This window comes from Oncorhynchus nerka, linkage group LG10, assembly GCF_034236695.1.
Source record: "Oncorhynchus nerka isolate Pitt River linkage group LG10, Oner_Uvic_2.0, whole genome shotgun sequence".
In the NCBI taxonomy this organism is placed as follows: domain Eukaryota; kingdom Metazoa; phylum Chordata; class Actinopteri; order Salmoniformes; family Salmonidae; genus Oncorhynchus; species Oncorhynchus nerka.
In genome coordinates this window covers 97,373,742-97,394,698 of record NC_088405.1, presented here as the reverse complement: position 1 = coordinate 97,394,698, position 20,957 = coordinate 97,373,742, and the positions used below count along the sequence as shown (strand labels likewise).

Genomic DNA, 20,957 nt, shown 5'->3' with positions numbered 1-20,957 from the left:
CCTCTGTTCTGGAGGACTCACTAAACAGAGAACATCCCTGGTCATCCCCACTGCCTCTGTTCTGGCGTACTCACTAAACAGAGAACATCCCCGGTCATCCCCACTGCCTCTGTTCTGGAGGACTCACTAAACAGATAACATCCCCGGTCATCCCCACTGCCTCTGATCTGGAGGACTCACTAAACAGATAACATCCCCGGTCATCCCCACTGCCTCTGATCTGGAGGACTCACTAAACAGATAACATCCCCGGTCATCCCCACTGCCTCTGATCTGGAGGACTCACTAAACAGAGAACATCCCCGGTCATCCCCACTGCCTCTGTTCTGGCGTACTCACTAAACACACATGCTTCGTTTGTAAATGATGTCTGGGTATTGTAGTCCATGACTATCCGTAATTGTAAATGATGTCTGGGCATTGTAGTCCATGGCTATCCGTAATTGTAAATGATGTCTGGGCATTGTAGTCCATGGCTATCCGTAATTGTAAATGATGTCTGGGTATTGTAGTCCATGGCTATCCGTAATTGTAAATGATGTCTGGGTATTGTAGTCCATAGCTATCCGTAATTGTAAATGATGTCTGGGTATTGTAGTCCATGGCTATCGGTAATTGTAAATGATGTCTGGGTATTGTAGTCCATGGCTATCCGTAATTGTAAATGATGTCTGGGTATTGTAGTCCATAACTATCCGTAATTGTAAATGATGTCTGGGTATTGTAGTCCATGACTATCCGTAATTGTAAATGATGTCTGGGTATTGTAGTCCATGACTATCCGTAATTGTAAATGATGTCTGGGTATTGTAGTCCATCCGTAATTGTAAATGATGTCTAGTCCATGGCTAATTGATGTCTGGGTATTGTAGTCCATGGCTATCCGTAATTGTAAATGATGTCTGGGTATTGTAGTCCATGGCTATCCGTAATTGTAAATGATGTCTGGGTATTGTAGTCCATGACTATCCGTAATTGTAAATGATGTCTGGGTATTGTAGTCCATGACTATCCGTAATTGTAAATGATGTCTGGGTATTGTTGTCCATGGCTATCCGTAATTGTAAATGATGTCTGGGTATTGTAGTCCATGGCTATCCGTAATTGTAAATGATGTCTGGGTATTGTAGTCCATGGCTATCCGTAATTGTAAATGATGTCTGGGTATTGTAGTCCATGGCTATCCGTAATTGTAAATGATGTCTGGGTATTGTAGTCCATGGCTATCCGTAATTGTAAATGATGTCTGGGTATTGTAGTCCATGACTATCCGTAATTGTAAATGATGTCTGGGTATTGTAGTCCATGACTATCCGTAATTGTAAATGATGTCTGGGTATTGTAGTCCATGGCTATCCGTAATTGTAAATGATGTCTGGGTATTGTAGTCCATGACTATCCGTAATTGTAAATGATGTCTGGGTATTTTAGTCCATGACTCTCCGTAAGCAATTTACAGCAATACATTTGTGCCGCATGGTTTCCTTAATTTAAGCCATTTTAAATAATTCATACTTTTACTTTTGATACATATTTCTTAATATTTATTCAAATTAGTTTTATTGCTGCCAAGAAGTTTCCTTTCGGTTTTTAAATTATTTTGTTGTGGTTGTTGTAATGAATTCTTTACAATCATGTTTTTTTCTTCATTATATTTTTTTGAAAGAATGTGTGGAAAATACACTTTATGACACTGTCAGGAAGCATTATGACATCATAATCATATAAGCCAGATAAGCCAATCACGTACAGGCCCGTATATGAGTCATCAGTCACAAAGAGGGTGTCTTGTCCTGCTCCTGAAATCTGCCTCCTGCATTCATCCCAGTCATCAGCAACAGAGCATTGGGGTAGGTGCATGTCTGACATCAATGTGTTCACACCTACAATGATAATTTAACATGGTCAATTAAACAAAAAATGTTATATAACATAAACATACTGTTGACAAGTAGACTATGGTGTAGTGGAATGTTTTGCTTTGTGTGGTAGGTTTAGTGGGTTTTGATACTCTTACGTAGGTGTCATAACCAGCCATAAAATAACACAGTTTACTGCATGTCGTTGATCCTCCTTCGCTGCCTCCGCCGGCTTCCATGGCAGGGTCTTGTCTCCTGCCATAATCTCCTCCCATTGTCCATGATGTCCTCCACTCCCTTTTCTCCTGAGCCCAGGATCTCTGCTCCTCCTGGCCACGTTCCCTGGTCCTTTAGTGGTGGGATCTTCTGTCACGATCGTTTAGAGATTGATTAGACCAAGGTGCAGCGTGGTAAGCGTACATCATTTTATTAGATGAACAAGAAAAACAAAAATAACAAACTACAACAGAACGTGAAGCTACATGCAGTGCAGAAAACAACAACACACAAACATAGTCAAGATCCCATAAACTAAAGGTGGGAAAAAGGGCTGCCTAAGTATGATCCCCAATCAGAGACAACGATAAACAACTGCCTCTGATTGGGAACCATACCCGGCCAACAAAGAAATAGAAAAACTAGAATGCCCATCCAAATCACACCCCGACCTAACCAAATAGAGAAATAAAAAGGCTCTCTAAGGTCAGGGCGTGACATGAATTTTGAGAGAGAGAGAGAGAGGAGAGAGAGACAGAGAGAGAGAGAGAGAGAGAGAGAGAGAGAGAGAGAGAGAGAGAGAGAGAGAGAGAGAGACAGAGAGAGAGAGAGAGAGAGAGAGAGAGAGAGAGAGAGAGAGAGAGAGAGAGAGACAGAGAGAGAGAGACAGAGACAGAGAGAGAGAGAGAGAGAGAGAGAGAGAGAGAGAGAGAGAGAGAGACAGAGAGAGAGAGACAGAGAGAGAGAGAGAGAGAGAGAGAGAGAGAGAGAGAGAGAGAGAGATGGACAGTGAATAAGAGTGTAAGACTTATGTATGAGGGTGAGGGAAACAGAACTAGGGCATGAAGGATGTAAAAAATATTGTGTTTGTCTGCGTATGACAGATAGTGTGTTTATCTCTGTGCGCATGTTAATCTGTCTCCTTAATTTACTTATTTCATTGCATTTCAAACTCTTTATCCAAAATTCTGCTCATTCCTCAATTTCTATTTCCCTTATCACTCTATCTCCCTTGCTTCCAAATGTTCTTCTCTCTGTCCAAGTCCACACACACACACACACACACACACACACAAAGGAGAAGACAACAAACAGTCCATCTCAGCAATATGAGAACAATTATTTTTAATGTAGTTTATAAACAGCTTTTGAAACTGGCGTAGTTTTGTAACCACATACAAAATTAGGGTCACATGTGGGAGGGAGGGAGGAAGGGGAATAAATGCAGAGGATGAGGAGGAGGAATGAAAGGAACCAGAAAAGTGAACCATTTATCTGAACTAACTGCTTAACAAAGTAAAGACAGAACTGAAGAAAGAAGAAATGAAAAGAAGTGCAGCGTCCTTCAAACAGGCCGGAAACAGACTGCAAACAGACTGCAAACAGACTGCCAACAGACTGCAAACAGACTGCCAACAGACTGCCAACAGACTGCCAACAGACTGCAAACAGACTGCAAACAGACTGCAAACAGACTGCCAACAGACTGCAAACAGACTGCAAACAGACTTCAAACAGACTGCCAACAGACTGCCAACAGACTGCAAACAGACTGCCAACAGACTGCCAAAAGACTGCAAACAGACTGCAAACAGACTGCCAACAGACTGCCAACAGACTGCAAACAGACTGCAAACAGACTGCAAACAGACTGCCAACAGACTGCAAACAGACTGCCAACAGGCCGCAAACAGACTGCAAACAGACTGCAAACAGACTGCAAACAGACTGCAAACAGACTGTCAACAGACTGTCAACAGACTGCAAACAGACTGTCAACAGACTGCAAACAGACTGTCAACAGACTGTCAACAGACTGTCAACAGACTGCCAACAGACTGCAAACAGGCCGCAAACAGACCGCAAACAGACTGCCAACAGACTGCCAACAGACTGCAAACAGACTGCAAACAGGCTGCAAACAGACTGCAAACAGACTGCAAACAGACTGCAAACAGACTGTCAACAGACTGTCAACAGACTGCCAACAGACTGCAAACAGGCCGCAAACAGACTGCCAACAGACTGCCAACAGACTGCAAACAGGCCGCAAACAGACTGCAAACAGACTGCAAACAGACTGCCAACAGACTGCCAACAGACTGCCAACAGACTGCAAACAGGCCGCAAACAGACTGCAAACAGACTGCAAACAGACTGCCAACATACTGCCAACAGACTCCAAACAGGCCGCAAACAGACCGCAAACAGACCGCCAACAGACTGCAAACAGGCCGCAAACAGACTGCAAACAGACTGCCAACAGACTGCAAACAGGCCGCAAACAGACTGCAAACAGGCCGCAAACAGACTGCAAACAGGCCGCAAACAGACTGCCAACAGGCCGCAAACAGGCCGCAAACAGACTGCCAACAGGCCGCAAACAGACTGCCGACAGACTGCAGACAGACTGCCAACAGGCCGCAAAAAGACTGCAAACAGGCCGCAAACAGACTGCCAACAGACTGCCAGCAGGCCGCAAACAGACTGCAAACAGACTGCAAACAGACTGCCAGCAGGCCGCAAACAGACTGCCAACAGGCCGCAAACAGACTGCCAACAGGCCGCAAACAGACTGCCGACAGACTGCAGACAGGCCGCAAACAGACTGCCAACAGGCCGCAAACAGACTGAAGACTGCAGACAGGCCGCAAACAGACTGCCAACAGGCCGCAAACAGACTGCCAACAGGCTGCAAACAGACTGCAAACAGACTGCCAACAGACTGCAGACAGGCCGCAAACAGACTGCCAACAGGCCGCAAACAGACTGCCAACAGACCGCAAACAGACTGAAGACTGCAGACAGGCCGCAAACAGACTGCCAACAGGCCGCAAACAGACTAAAGACTGCCGACAGACTAACAGGACAGAAAGGACCGAGCCAGTTCCTCCGTGGTTACAAACGTCACCCTCACATCAACGAACGGACACAGAGGTCATTTTAGATAGCATCACCTCAAGGATTTTTTTACAGCGGTACAAATACTGTCTGCCGCAGCGTCCATCTTGTCCTGGAGACACACAGCAGGAAGTGCACGAACCACACCTGATTCAACTAATCAGAACTGAGTCACCACTAGGGTCGGATGGTATCCAGACTCTTATCCTGGGATTTAAGGTATTACCGGCCTAGTGTGTGTGTGTGGGAGGGGGGGGAGGGTAAAAAAAAAGTCCATTAGGGGTCTATTACCAGAATGCTAACAAAATTAGCACAAGTAATAGCGAATTTCCATGGAGCCTGCTAGCTAAATATTCTAACGAGCGCGAACGGCAGTCTAACTTATAAAGTTATACATACATAGGTAGGCCACCGAATGCCATTTTTGGTGAGTTTAAACTTTTACGAGGGAATGTGAACGAGAGACACTATGCAAATGACCAGTACGGACTCTGGAGCAGCACGTGTACGTACACACAGTGTGGAGTCTGGAGTCGCTAGGGCAACGGGCCTGCCTGCTCTGCTCGGAGAAGAAGATGGGGGAGGAGCAGACAAGCAGAGGAAGGAGAAGAGAAAAAAAGTCAGGAAATCAAAAGATTGCAGCTGTACAAATGATTCATCCAAAAGGGTTTTGGCTTCTCCAACACGGCAGAAAGCCAACACAACATAATGTCCAATCACATTATTCATTCAGTCACTTAATTAATTAGCAAGTTAAACTTAGGAGTTGTGTTAAATGCAGAATTCTTTATTTTTCACGCAGGAAAAAAAAGAAAGAAGGTAAAACGCATAAGAAATATCTTGTTGCGTTTTGTGAACGCAAATCTATTGTAATTTCTGCTCAGCTTCAGACAAACGTTGTGCTTCAGTTGCACTTCTCCACCTGGGTGAGAATTCACGGACGGGCATCACATCAGCAGACAACGCTTTGACTGATGTGGAGATACTCTCTATTTAGTTATAGATGATCAAGGCCAGGAGTGTAAAAAAACGAACAAAAAATTCCCTCTCTGTGAACATTTCATAGGGCCGTAGTTTGTCGATCCCTGCACTAGCCGAATCAGTGCAAGGCTAGAACAAAAGCCCTGTATATCTCCAGGACCAGGGTTGGAGACCCCTGCACTAGCCGAATCAGTGCAAGGCTGGAACAAAAGCCCTGTATATCTCCAGGACCAGGGTTGGAGACCCCTGCACTAGCCGAATCAGTGCAAGGCTAGAACAAAAGCTCTCGTTGTTCCCACAGGAATGAATTGAGAAACACAGGATTAGTTGAATCAGGTCTGTTAGTGTGGGGCTGGAACAAAAGCCCTGTATATCTCCAGGACCAGGGTTGGAGACCACTGTTCCACAGAGACATCCGTCACTGTGGGGACAGCTTGGTGAGTGTAGGACTGGACAGGGCTGGGCAAGGCTGGGGAGGTGTTGTTACCCCTCCAGTCCACAAGGAGCACTGTGGGCCCTCTGTCACCTGTCCCTTTATCACCTCTCCACGAAGAAGAGTTCCAGATCCTGAAGAAGGTTCTAGAACCATGAATAAGAGTTCCAGAACACGGAAGTTTTGTGAATCACAAAGAGAGTTCAAGAAACGTGAAGATTTCAGAAACATGAAGAAGATTCCTTATCCTAAAGAAGGTACCAGAATCACGAGGAGAGTTCCAGAGCTCTCTGTCTCCTCAAACATAGCAGCAGTTCAGTAGAATCAGAACGTTCCATGTTCAGTTTCTCAGATCCTTTGTGTAGTTTAGAACACTCACAACATTCACAAATCCATTGTGTAGTTTAGAATACACAACATTCTCAGGTCCATTGTGTATTTTAGAACACTCACAACATTCTCAGATCCATTGTGTGGTTTAGAACACTCACAGCATTCTCAGATCCATTGTGCGGTTTAGAACACTCACAACATTCTCAGATCCATTGTGTATTTTAGAACACTCACAACATTCCAGAATGAGGACTGCACCTGAAGCAGCAGTTAAATCCATTCTCTCTTCTCATTGGAGTACTAAATACTCATTCCATCATTCCTTTATTATTCCTCTCTGACTGATGTTGAAATGCCCCAGGTACATGTATTGTTCATATGTGGCTCTACAACAAGACATGAGGCTATTGGAGAGGTTAAATAACCTCTCAACTCCCCTCTTAGCTATCATTGACCTCTGACTTCTGGGCTTTGAGCCTCTTGGGCATCTAGGCTTGTCGTAGGCACTAACCTTTCCCACACACTGGTTGAATCAACGTTGTTTCCACATCATTTTAATGAAATGACATTGAACCAACGTGGAAAAGATGTTGAATTTACGTCTGTTTCCCAGCGGGTCTCCACAACTAGAATAGCTTATACAGTGGGTATGACAAGAATTCACCCCCCTTGGACTTTGTTGCGTTACAAATTGAAATTGAAAGGGATTTATTAATTCAGATTTGTTTTTTGTTATTGATCTACACAAAATACTCCATTATGTCAAGGTTGAAATGTAATTCTACCAATGTTTACAAAGGAATACAATTTCAATAACTTAAAATATATTATTTGCATAAGTATTCACTCCCTTTGTTTTGCCTAAATTAGTTCAGGATAAAATGTGGCTTAAATTATGACAAATTTTTGGACTTATAAATGAATTATATATTCCCATTTGATTAATGTAGAATGCTTCATGAGCTTAGTTCAATGTTTGTAAATGATGTAAATGTAAACAAACACTGTATAGCCTCAAAACAAATACTGTATAGCCTCAAAACAAACACTGTATAGCCTCAAAACAAATACTGTATAGCCTCAAAACAAACACTGTATAGCCTCAAAACAAATACTGTATAGCCTCAAAACAAACACTGTATAGCCTCAAAACAAACACTGTATAGCCTCAAAACAAACACTGTATAGCCTCAAAACAAACACTGTATAGCCTCAAAACAAACTCTGTATAGCCTCAAAACAAACACTGTATAGCCTCAAAACAAACACTGTATAGCCTCAAAACAAACACTGTATAGCCTCAAAACAAACTCTGTATAGCCTCAAAACACGTGCTACAACTATCATTTTGAAATCATGGAAGGTCATTCCTTGCATCAATGGCTCTGTCCATGAATTTGAAAGTGGTTACATTTCTCCATGCCCATCCCCCAGCTTTAAAATTATTTAATTTTTTATCAAAACAGAGGCGGGGTTCACACTTTGATATCGTGTCAAAGATTTCCAGCTTTTGACAACTCCCATAATAAGTTACATGGACTCACTCTGTGTGAAATGATGTGACGTGATTTTTGAATCGCTACCCCTTTCCTCTGTCCACCATACATACAACATCTGTATGATCTCTTAGTCAAGTATTCATTTTCAAGCACTGATTCAACTACAAAGACCAGGGAGCTTTTTTTGAAAGCCTCAATAAAGAAACAAACAGACATGGAGACTGTTTACATAAACAACACTGTTACTGTAGATTAGTTACAAACACAGTTTAATATGGGCTGCAGGTAACCTAGAGGTTAGGAGTGTTGGGTCATTAACACAGTTTAATATGGGCTGCAGGTAACCTAGAGGTTAGGAGTGTTGGGTCAGTAACACAGTTTAATATGGGCTGCAGGTAACCTAGAGGTTAGGAGTGTTGGGTCAGTAACACAGTTTAATATGGGCTGCAGGTAACCTAGAGGTTAGGAGTGTTGGGTCAGGTAACCTAGAGGTTAGGAGTGTTGGGTCATTAACACAGTTTAATATGGGCTGCAGGTAACCTAGAGGTTAGGAGTGTTGGGTCATTAACACAGTTTAATATGGGCTGCAGGTAACCTAGAGGTTAGGAGTGTTGGGTCATTAACACAGTTTAATATGGGCTGCAGGTAACCTAGAGGTTAGGAGTGTTGGGTCAGGTAACCTAGAGGTTAGGAGTGTTGGGTCAGGTAACCTAGAGGTTAGGAGTGTTGGGTCAGGTAACCTAGAGGTTAGGAGTGTTGGGTCAGGTAACCTAGAGGTTAGGAGTGTTGGGTCAGGTAACCTAGAGGTTAGGAGTGTTGTGTCATTAACACAGTTTAATATGGGCTGCAGGTAACCTAGAGGTTAGGAGTGTTGGGTCAGGTAACCTAGAGGTTAGGAGTGTTGGGTCATTAACACAGTTTAATATGGGCTGCAGGTAACCTAGAGGTTAGGAGTGTTGGATCAGTTGACATTTTAGGGATATTTTTCTAGTATGTCAAGAACATGTTAGGGTCATGTTATCATCATGGCTGAGGTATCCTCTCAGGTAATATGGCTATAGTAGTATTCTTCTTCTTGTATTCTCAAGTGAATCAACCACAAAATCAGAACCCCCTAGAGGTGAGACTGATACTCCCCTTTATGACATCATCAAAGAGCGACGGTGTAATTCCACTGGCTAAGCTTCAGTTAAAATGAACGCATCAACAGAGAACACTTCAACACACACACACACACACACACACACACACACACCTCAGTGCAGGAGCCAGAGCTGGTCAGTCACAAGTGTATGTGCTGAACTGTCCTGTAGGGTGTTGTTGATAAAACATTAGCTACATGTAAACTCTGTCTCAGCTGAGTGACAGCAGCACAGCCAACAGGATGCAGAGAAAATTCCCAGCGGGGCAGGACGCCACGTTACTATTGGCTCTCTTGACCCCACTGGGCGGGCCAACTGATGTCATGGGGACACACTTGTTCCTCCTGCGAGGGGTGGCGGAGGGGTTGTATTTATTCCCTCCAGGGGTGTAGTCCTCCTCCTCCCTCAGTACCTGCACCTCGTTCTGACCCCCCTTACGACCCCGGGTACAGTTCCTGTGACTCCCCTTGGGCGGCCTGGGAAGGGGTAAGGGTAGGGGCGAAGGTGACGGGTCCCTGTTGTTCTGGTCCCTGTGTGGGAGGTGTGGGTGCTGGTGGTGGTTATGGCGGTGCTTGTGGTTCCTGTGATGGAGTCGACAGTCCTCCTCTTTCGTCTGGGACTCCCCCAGCCCGGCCTCTCCGCCTACGACACCACCTCCCCGGGCTTCTCCTGCTGAACAGCTGGGTAAGTCCTCTTTCCTCAAGCCCTTCAGGTCCCGGCCCTGGAGCTCAGGAGGGGAGACGCACTCCAGCACCGACGTAGAGCCCCGGAACCTCCGCAGCCACACCCACAGTGGCAGAGCCTGGATAACGATGATAATACATTTTAATAATTTAATAATAATAATCATTTAATAATAGAAAATCAATTTAATTTAATAATGCATGCCTTTAAAAACACCCATGGACAGATTACATTAAAGTACAATAAGATAAATAATAATAAATAATAATAATAATAATAATAAAAATAATAAAAATAATAATAATAATAATAAATAATAAGATAAATTAATAAATAATAAATAATAATAAATAAATAATAATAATAATAAATAATAATAATAATAAATAATAATAATAATAATACTAATAATAAGATAAATTAATAAATAATAATAATAATAATAAATAAATAATAAATAATAATAAATAAATAATAATAATAATAAATAATAAGATAAATTAATAAATAATAATAATAATAATAAATAAATACTGATAAATAATAAATAAATAAATAAATAAATAATAATAATAATAAATAATAATAATAAATAATAATAAATAAATAATAATAATAAATAATAATAATAAATAAATAATAATAATAAATAATAATAATAATAATAAATAAATAATAATAATAATAAATAAATAAATAATAATAATAAATAAATAAATAAATAAATAATAATAAATAAATAATAATAATAAATAAATAATAATAATAATAAATAATAATAAATAATACGATAAATAAATAATAAATAATAATAATACATAATAATACTAATAAATAATAATAGTAAATAAATAAATACTAATAAATAATAAGATAAATAAATAAATAATAATAATAATAAATAAATACTGATAAATAATAAGATAAATAAATAAATAATAATACTAATAAATAAATAATAATAATAAATAATAATAAATAAATAATAAATAATAATAATCAGATGAAATGGAAAAAAAGACCCAAAAAATCAATCAAAATAGCACATGAAATAAGCACAAAAAGGGGAGATGGTCAGAATATGAGTCTATAGTGAAAGTATCTTGGCTAGCTGAAAAAGCAAGTTGTGTGTTTTGGAATCCACCTTGCAGTCACACTCCCAGGGGTTGTTGTTGAGTCTGAGGTACTCCAGGGAAGACAGCAGAGCCAGGCTGGCCCCAGACAGCTCAGTCAGAGAGTTGTTGAACAGGTAGAGGGTGGTGAGGCGACTCAGGTCGTGGAATGCCAGACGGTGGACCCACTGCATTAGATCAGAAACCATTGATGCTAAATGCCATATTAATATCCTCAACCATTCTATATTATTTTCTGTACTTGATTAAATTATTTTAGAGGCAATGTACATACACACAAAATCCCCATTCCAATAGGAAGAGCAATAGACCAGCAATAGACCAGTAATATACCAGTAATATACCAGTAATAGACCAGTAACAGACAGTAATAGACCAGTAATACACCAGTAATACACCAGTAATACACCAGTAATACACTAGTAATACACCAGTTATACACCAGTAATAGACCAGTAATAGACCAGTAATAGACAGTAGGCAAAATGTAAAAGTGCAATGAATAGTTCAACATCTTATCCAAGTGAAAGACTGAATTAGGGGGGGGGTGAAAGAGTTCTTGGCTCTGGTGGTCTTGACTTTGGGGTGTCTGGTGGGCTGGCTGGTTGTCCTGACTTTGGGGTGTCTGGTGGGCTGACTTTGGGGTGTCTTTGGGGTGTCTGGTGGGCTGACAGCCCCAAAGTCTAGAGGTCCTGACTTTGGGATTGTCTGGAGGTCCTGACTTTGGGGCTGTCTGGAGGTCCAGACTTTGGGGCTGTCTGGAGGTCCTGACTTTGGTGTGTCTGGTAGTCCAGACTTTGGTGTGTCTGGTAGTCCTGACTTTGGGGTTGTCTGGAGGTCCTGACTTTGGTGTGTCTGGTGGGCTGGCTGGCCTAGCTCTAATTCTGCAGACTCTAGTACACAGCATTCAGTGTTAGAAAAAAAGAAAAAAGAGAAAGACTTCGGAGTGTCTGTACCTGTAGCCGGTTCTGGTGTAGTAAGAGGCGGTCCAGGACTCCCAGTCCCCTGAATGTGTTCTGGTGGAGGGACCAGAGCTTGTTGCCATGGAGAAAGAGGTGGGTGAGGTTCAGCAGGTCCACAAACAGATCATCTTCCAGGAACTCCAACTGGTTGTTCTGTGGAGGGATGAGGAGGAGGGAGAGAAATACAGATGTAGTATCTTAATTTGATCACTCTGTTGTCATGAAAATCAAAAAGTACCCTAGTAGAAACATACATTCCCTGAAACCCACAGCCGATCTAAACTAATTTAGCATTTGAATGTTTTTTTAAATTATATATATATATATATATATATATATATATATAATCAAATCCTCCTGATGCAGGATACATTTTCTTCCATGGAGAAACTGGTCAAATTAAGATCTGTTTACAGTGCCTTCAGAAAGTATTCAGACCCCTTGACTCTTTCCACATTTTGTTACGTTACAACATAATTCTAAAATAGATTAAGAAAAAATCAATCCTCAGCAATCTACACACAATACCCCACAATGACATCACAATACCCCATAATGACATCACAATACCCCACAATGACATCGCAAAATCCCATAATGACATCACAATATCCCATAATGACATCACAATACCCCATAATGACATCACAATACCCCACAATGACATCGCAAAATCCCATAATGACATCACAATATCCCATAATGACATCACAATACCCCATAATGACATCACAAAATCCCATAATGACAAAGTGGGGAACAAGGAGTTTTAGAATAACAGAAAAAAAACAATACCTTATTTACCATTTGCTATGAGACTCGAAATTTAGCTCAGATGCATCCTGTTTCCATTGATCATCCTTAAGATGTTTCTACAACTTGATTGGAGTCCACTTCTGGTAAATTCAATTGATTGGACATGATTTGGAAAGGCACACACCTGTCTATATAACGTCCCACAGTTGACAGTGCATGTCAGAGCAAAAACCAAGCCGTGAGGTCGAAGGAATTGTCCGTAGAGCTCCGAGACAGGATTGTATCGAGGCACAGATGTGGGGAAGGATACCAAAACATTTCTGCATTATCCAAGAACCTCCACCGCGACCTCCACCGCGGCCTCCACTGCGGCTTGTAGCAACAAAGACTCTTCCTAGAGATGGCCACCCGGCAAAACTGAGCAATCGGGGTAGAAGAGGCCTGGTCAGGGAGGTGACCACGAACCTAATGGTCACTCTGACAGAGCTATAGAGTTCCTCTGAGGAGATGGGAGAACCTACCAGAAGGACAACCATCTGTGCAGCACTCCACCAATCAGGCATTTATGGTAAAATGGCCAGATGGAAGCCACTTCTCAGTACTGACAGCCCGCTTTGGAGTTTGCCAAAAGGCACCTAAAGACTCTCAGACCTTGAGCAACAAGATTATCTGGAGCACCCTCGACAACTACTGTGATTATTATTATTTGACCCTGCTGGTCATTTATGAACATTTGAACATCTTGGCCATGTTCTGTTATAATCTCCACCCGGCACAGCCAGAAGAGGACTGGCTACCCTCATAGCCTGGTTCCTCTCTAGGTTTCTTCCTAGGTTTTGGCCTTTCTAGGGAGTTTTTCCTAGCCACCGTGCTTCTACACCTGCATTGCTTGCTGTTTGGGGCTTTAGGCTGGGTTTCTGTACAGCGCTTTGAGATCAGCTGATGTACGAAGGGCTATATAAATACATTTGATTTGATTTTGTTGGATGAAACCAAGATTGAAGTCTTTGGTCTGAATGTGAAACGTCAGAGCCCAGACTTGAACCCAATTGAACATCTCGGAGACCTGAAAATAGCTGTGCTGCAACGAAACTCCCCATCCAACCTGACAGAGCTTGAGAGGATCTGCAGAGAAGAATGGGAGGAACTCCCCAAATACAGGTGTGCCAAGCTTGTAGCGTCAAACCCAAGAAGACTCGAGGCTGTTATCTCTGTCCAAGGTGCTTTAACAAAATACTGAGTATAGGGTCTGAATACTTATGTAAATGTGATATTTCAGTTTTTGTTTTTATTGGCAAAATAAAAATAAAAAAATCTATTTTTGCTTTTGCTTTGTTACCCAAAGAAATCGTAAATCTCCTCTGTCAGTGTCTCATAGAGGCCCATCCTCAGTAGAACACACACACAATAGTTAACAGAACACTCTATTCTGTCAAATAAAACAACCATTATAATGCAATAGAAGCATTATAAAATAATCTTGCAATTTGCCACGACACTAGCTATCTAATATTGCTAAGATTTTCTATTCTATTCCTCTACCTGCAGATAGAGGTACTGCAGGCTGCTGAGCCCCTCAAAGATCCCCGGCAGCAGGCTGAGCAGCCCACAGTGGTAGAGGTGCAGGGCGTGCAGGCGGCCTAGGCCCTGGAAGGTGTCTGAAGCCAGGGCCCTCAGGTGACGGTTGTCCCCCAGATCCAGCTCCTCCAGGCGGGCAAAGCCGTGAAAAGTGGAGGCCTGGATGTAAGAGATGTTGTTGGAGTAGAGCCACAGCATGACCGTGGTGGGACTGAAGTGGCCTCGCAGCAGACGCTGAATCTTGTTGTTCTGGAAGAATGGAGAGAAACAAAGGACGAGAACGCTGCTTAGGGTCTGGATGTGGCTCTTTGGAAACCGGATAGCAACATTGACGGACGGCAACATTAGAAATTATAATTAGACATAACTATTCCAAAAGAAGAAGTCCAAGACACTCAGCATTACATTTTTTTTAGTACAAATGCTTTTTAAATTTCCTAGACTACTAACAGCCTTCCCTAATCAACTGGTTCTTACCTGCAGGAAGACCCTCTCGCTCTGGGCTGGGATCTCCTCTGGGACAGACAGAAAGTTGTGTGCCTGACAGGATACGGTGCTGGGAGAGGTGTAGCAGATACAGTCCCTGGGACAGGGGGAGGAGAGATCCAGGCCGCACAGGACGAGGAGCAGCTCTACACCTCCAGAACCTGACAGACGAAAGAGGGAGTTAGTTGGGACACACAGCACCACACCAGCAACACAACTTCGGAGAGGAGAGACATCTTTTGGAAAACTTTTATTGGCACTACTACTGTCAAGTCAGCTGGTACCAAAATGAAAGAGAGAGGGCAGAGAGGAGGGGAACATGGCAGAGAGGAGGGGAACATGGCAGAGAGGAGGGGAACATGGCAGAGAGGAGAGGAACATGGCAGAGAGGAGAGGAACATGGCAGAGAGGAGGGGAACATGGCAGAGAGGAGGGGAACATGGCAGAGAGGAGAGAAACATGGCAGAGAGGAGAGGAACATGGCAGAGAGGAGGGGAACATGGCAGAGAGGAGGGGAACATGGCAGAGAGGAGAGGAACATGGCAGAGAGGAGGGGAACATGGCAGAGGGTAGGAATAGAGGAACGGAACAACAGAGCGAGAAAGAGAGGTAGCGCAGAGAAAGAGAGAGAGAGAGAGAGAGAGAGAGAGACTGATATACAAACTGATGGAAAGTGGTGTTGGGGGTAAAACATACGACATTATAAAATCCATGTACACAAACAACAAGTGTGCGGTTAAAATTGGCAAAAAACACACATTTCTTCACACAGGGTCGTGGGGTTAGACAGGGATGCAGCTTAAGCACCACCCTCTTCAACATCAACACATCAACGAATTGACGCGGGCACTAGAAAAGTCTGCAGCACCCGGCCTCACCCTACTAGAATCCGAAGTCAAATGTCTGCTGTTTGCTGATGATCTGGTGCTTCTGTCACCAACCAAGGAGAGCCTACAGCAGCACCTAGATCTTATGCACAGATTCTGTCAGACCTGGGCCCTGACAGTAAATCTCAGTAAGACCAAAATAATGGTGTTCCAAAAAAGGTCCAGTCACCAGGACCACAAATACAAATTCCATCTAGACACTGTTGCCCTAGAGCAAACAAAAAACTATACATACCTCGGCCTAACCATCAGTGCCACAGGTAACTTCCACAAAGCTGTGAACGATCTGAGAGACAAGGCAAGAAGGGCATTCTATGCCATCAAAAGGAACATAAATTCCAACATACCAATTAGGATTTGGCAAAAAATACTTGAATCAGTCATAGAGCCCATTGCCCTTTATGGTTGTGAGGTCTGGGGTCCGCTCACCAACCAAGACTTCACAAAATGGGACAAACACCAAATTGAGACTCTGCACGCAGAATTCTGCAAAAATATCCTCCGTGTGCAACGTAGGACACCAAATAATGCACGCAGAGCAGAATTAGGCCGATACCCACTAATTATCAAAATCCAGAAAAGAGCCGTTAAATTCTACAACCACCTAAAAGGAAGCGATTCCAAAACCTTCCATAACAAAGCCATCACCTACAGAGAGATGAACCTGGAGAAGAGTCCCCTAAGCAAGCTGGTCCTGGGGCTCTGTTCACAAACACAAACACACCCTACAGAGCCCCAGGACAGCAGCACCCAACCAAATCATGAGAAAACAAAATTAAGGAAAGCTTTGACTATGTACAGACTCAGTGAGCATAGCCTTGCTATTGAGAAAGGCCGCCATAGGCAGACATGGCTCTCAAGAGAAGACAGGCTATGTGCTCACTGCCCACAAAATGAGGTGGAAACTGAGCTGCACTTCCTGCCCAATGTATGACCATATTAGAGAGACATATTTTCCTCAGTTTACACAGATCCACAAAGAATTCGAAAACAAATCCAATTTTGATAAACTCCCATATCTACTGGGTGAAATTCCACAGTGTGCCATCACAGCAGCAAGATTTGTGACCTGTTGCCACGAGAAAATGGCAACCAGTGAAGAACAAACACCATTGTAAATACAACCCATATTTACAATGGTGTTAACCATTTGTACATTGTTAAAACACTGTATATATATAATATGACATTTGTAATGTCTTTATTGTTTTGAAACTTCTGTATGTGTAATGTTTACTGTTTATTTAACTTTCTATATTCACTTTATATATTATCTACCTCACTTGCTTTGGCAATGTTAACACATGTTTCCCATGCCAATAAAGCCCTTGAATTGAATTGAGAGAGAGAGAGAGAGAGAGAGAGAGAGAGAGAGAGAGAAAGAGAGAGAGAGAGACAGAGAGAGAGAGAGAAAGAGAGAGAACGAATTGTATTGTGTGTATATTGATGAGGGGGAACAAGCATTTTAATCCATATTAGAATAAGGCTGTAACGTAACAAAATGTGGAAAAAGTCAAGAGGTCTGAAAACTGAATGCACTGCGTGTGTAACATTACACATTAAATACTCCCTGAATGCACTGCGTGTGTAACATTACACATTAAATACTCCCTGAATGCACTGCGTGTGTAACATTACACATTAAATACTCCCTGAATGCACTGTGTGTGTAACATTACACAGTAAATACTCCCTGAATGCACTGTGTGTGTAACATTACACAGTAAAAATTGCAGAGTAAATCAAGTCTATTTGAAGAAAATGTTAACCAAAAAAATATTAAAACGTACTTTGGAAACAAATACATTTTTTTGACTCAATTGAAATTTTACTCTGCATCATTGCGTTTGTACAGTATTTCCATTTTTAAATAAATATGTCACTTTTTTTTATTTTACTCTCTGCAGGGTTGTTCAGTATCGCAGAGAGTAATGTTTACTCCTACAAGTGTCATTACGAATTCACTCTGACTCATAATACTAAATAAATTGAGTCGGATCAGGGTAAACATAGAGACATTATATTACTACCATAAATCAGTCAACACAAAAAAATATTGCAATAAGAGGATATGTTTATTACATGAGATGCCCAAAAAAAAACAGCTCAAACGGTACCTGCATTTGTGCACAATCTTTGAAATAAAATATAGCAGTAGGGACAGTGTGAATTGAAAGCCCCACCCCCCTAGTCGGAGAATTTATAAATTGCTCTGATACTGTTTACAACGTAATGAAATCACACTTAAGCAACACGGGATCACAAACAAACTGGAATCATCACCACAACCATATGACATCTGTATGTCGATATGCTTTGTAAATAGAAGAGATGTTCAACCACCAACAACACGGGGTCCCTTTCCGGTCCGTACAACTTTGCACGGCACGGACATGTTGAAAGACTCAGTGTGTCTAAAGTAACCGGCATTACGTTGTCATCTTTTACATCTGCGCAATCCACAAGGGCACGAAAGCCCAAAACACACAGCACAGCTACTCACACGCACCAACAGACATTGTAACAATAATCGACCCCATTCCACTTTGGAGAGGCATTTTGTAAAGTAAATGGCACCCAATGTATGTATGTATGCCACGCTTCGAACCAAGGGGAATAGCCGATTCAAAGTCGTCGTACAAGAGTTGAATTCATATTGTATGTTTCTCTTCTGAGACTAGAGCACGAGTCTCTTTTGAGGAAGAGAGCACGAGTCTCTTCTGAGGAATAAAGCACGAGTCTCTTCTGAGAATAGAGCACGAGTCTCTTCTGAGAATAGAGCACGAGTCTCTTCTGAGAATAGAGCACGAGTCTGTTCTGAGAATAGAGCACGAGTCTCCTCGGAGAACAGAGCACGAGTCTCCTCGGAGAACAGAGCACGAGTCTCCTCGGAGAACAGAGCACGATTCTCCTCACAGAACAGAGCACGAGTCTCTTCTGAGAATAGAGCACGAGTCTCTTCTGAGAATAGAGCACGAGTCTCTTCTGAGAATAGAGCACGAGTCTCTTCTGAGGAATAGAGCACGAGTCTTTTCTGAGAATAGAGCACGAGTCTCTTCTGAGAATAGAGCACGAGTCTCTTCTGAGAATAGAGCACGAGTCTCTTCTGAGAATAGAGCACGAGTCTCTTCTGAGAATAGAGCACGAGTCTCTTCTGGGGAATAGAGAATGAGTCTCTTCTGAGAATAGAGCACGAGTCTCTTCTGAGAATAGAGCACGAGTCTCTTCTGAGAATAGAGCACGAGTCTCTTCTGAGAATAGAGCACGAGTCTCTTCTGAGAATAGAGCACGAGTCTCTTCTGAAAATAGAGCACGAGTCTCTTCTGAGAAGAGAGAATGTTTCTTAACGATCCATCACCCAGGTCAAAGTAAACTTTCCTTGGGACCATCCACAGGCTGCCACATTTAATTTATGTGTGCATTTTTGTAAATAGACTCTAAACGTCAACAAAAATGGGTATGTTCATTAATGTATCTGTAACAATAACTTGGTCATACGTTCCAGTGATTCCCTCGCATCGCGTGTCAAATCCTGCGCCAAGAACATATTCAACTGGATCTAAAGTTCCCTCTTCTCTCTGAGAAATATTTCAACCTTTTGGTTTCAGAATTCAATACACTGAAAGGATTTTCCATTTGTCCAAAACACTGGATCTATCTATATCATTGTTGCCAGTTTCCTGTAAAAGCAGACACTTCTTCACTGACTGTTTAGCTTGACTGTGGATCATCATCAACTCTCTTCTTCCATGGAACTAACTAAAGACTTTACTGTTGTTTCACCCTCTCCTGCTGCTTTGAGTTGAGCACAATTATCCACGACACTCTTATTTAATAGAGCTGAAGCACAATTATCCACGACACTCTTATTATATAGAGCTGAATCACAATTATCCACAATACTCGTACTATACAGAGCTCAAATCAAATCAAATCAAATGTTATTTGTCACATACACATGGTTAGCAGATGTTAATGCGAGTGTAGCGAAATGCTTGTGCTTCTAGTTCCAACAATGCAGTAATAACCAACAAGTAATCTAACTAACAATTCCAAAACTACTGTCTTATACACAGTGTAAGGGGATAAAGAATATGTACATAAAGATATATGAATGAGTGATGGTACAGAGCGGCATAGGCAAGATACAGTAGATGGTATCGAGTACAGTATATACATATGAGATGAGTATGTAAACAAAGTAAACAAAGTGGCATAGTTAAAGTGTCTAGTGGTACATGTATTACATAAGGATGCAGTAGATGATATAGAGTACAGTATATACGTATACATATGAGATGAATAATGTAGGGTATGTAAACATTATATTAGGTAGCATTGTTTAAAGTGGCTAGTGATATATTTTACATCATTTCCCATCAATTCCCATTATTAAAGTGGCTGGAGTTGAGTCAGTGTGTTGGCAGCAGCCACTCAATGTTAGTGGTGGCTGTTTAACAGTCTGATGGCCTTGAGATAGAAGCTGTTTTTCAGTCTCTCGGTCCCAGCTTTGATGCACCTGTACTGACCTCGCCTTCTGGATGATAGCGGAGTGAACAGGAAGTGGGTCGGGTTGTTGTTGTCCTGGAGGGCAGGTAGCTGAATCACAATGTGAGCTTAGTGCTGGCACATCACCAAAACTATTAGCAGCGGTAGAAGGGCCTTCACCATCATTAACAGAAACTGCTTCGGTAGGCTCTTCATGTGCCTTGTTAAGATGCTTTCTTCATTCAGATACACGTGAAGAACCAAACGCAGAGAATTCCCTGGGCAAAAGAACGTGGGTTTAAATTCAGCTGTTTTTTTACATGGCTATTTGCCTGGCGGCATTTTTGTAAATAAAACACAAATATTTCTGTTTCTCAAACAGATCTGTTTCATGCGACGCTCTGTCCCTCAACTCTGCTACCACGGGATTCTACCACGGGAATCTACCACGGGATTCTACCACGGGATTCTACCACGGGATTCTACCACGGGAATCTACCACGGGATTCTACCACGGGATTCTACCACGGGAATCTACCACGGGATTCTACCACGGGATTCTACCACGGGATTCTACCACGGGAATCTACCACGGGAATCTACCACGGGATTCTACCAC

The 20,957-nt window shown here is 42.2% G+C and overlaps 1 protein-coding gene across 1 annotated transcript; it reads right to left on the bottom strand.

Moving 5' to 3' along the window:
- Positions 1-4,775: 4,775 nt before the first annotated feature.
- Positions 4,776-20,680, bottom strand: LOC115127272 (reticulon-4 receptor-like 1). The gene is made up of 7 exons (XM_065023418.1): positions 20,671-20,680; positions 18,683-18,787; positions 14,955-15,124; positions 14,442-14,726; positions 12,138-12,296; positions 11,193-11,348; positions 4,776-10,166 (listed from the first exon to the last, which is right to left on the bottom strand). The coding sequence occupies exons 1-7, from the start codon at positions 20,678-20,680 to the stop codon at positions 9,576-9,578; spliced, it is 1,476 nt and encodes a 491-aa protein (XP_064879490.1). The 3' UTR covers positions 4,776-9,575.
- Between the last annotated feature and the right edge of the window lie 277 nt (positions 20,681-20,957).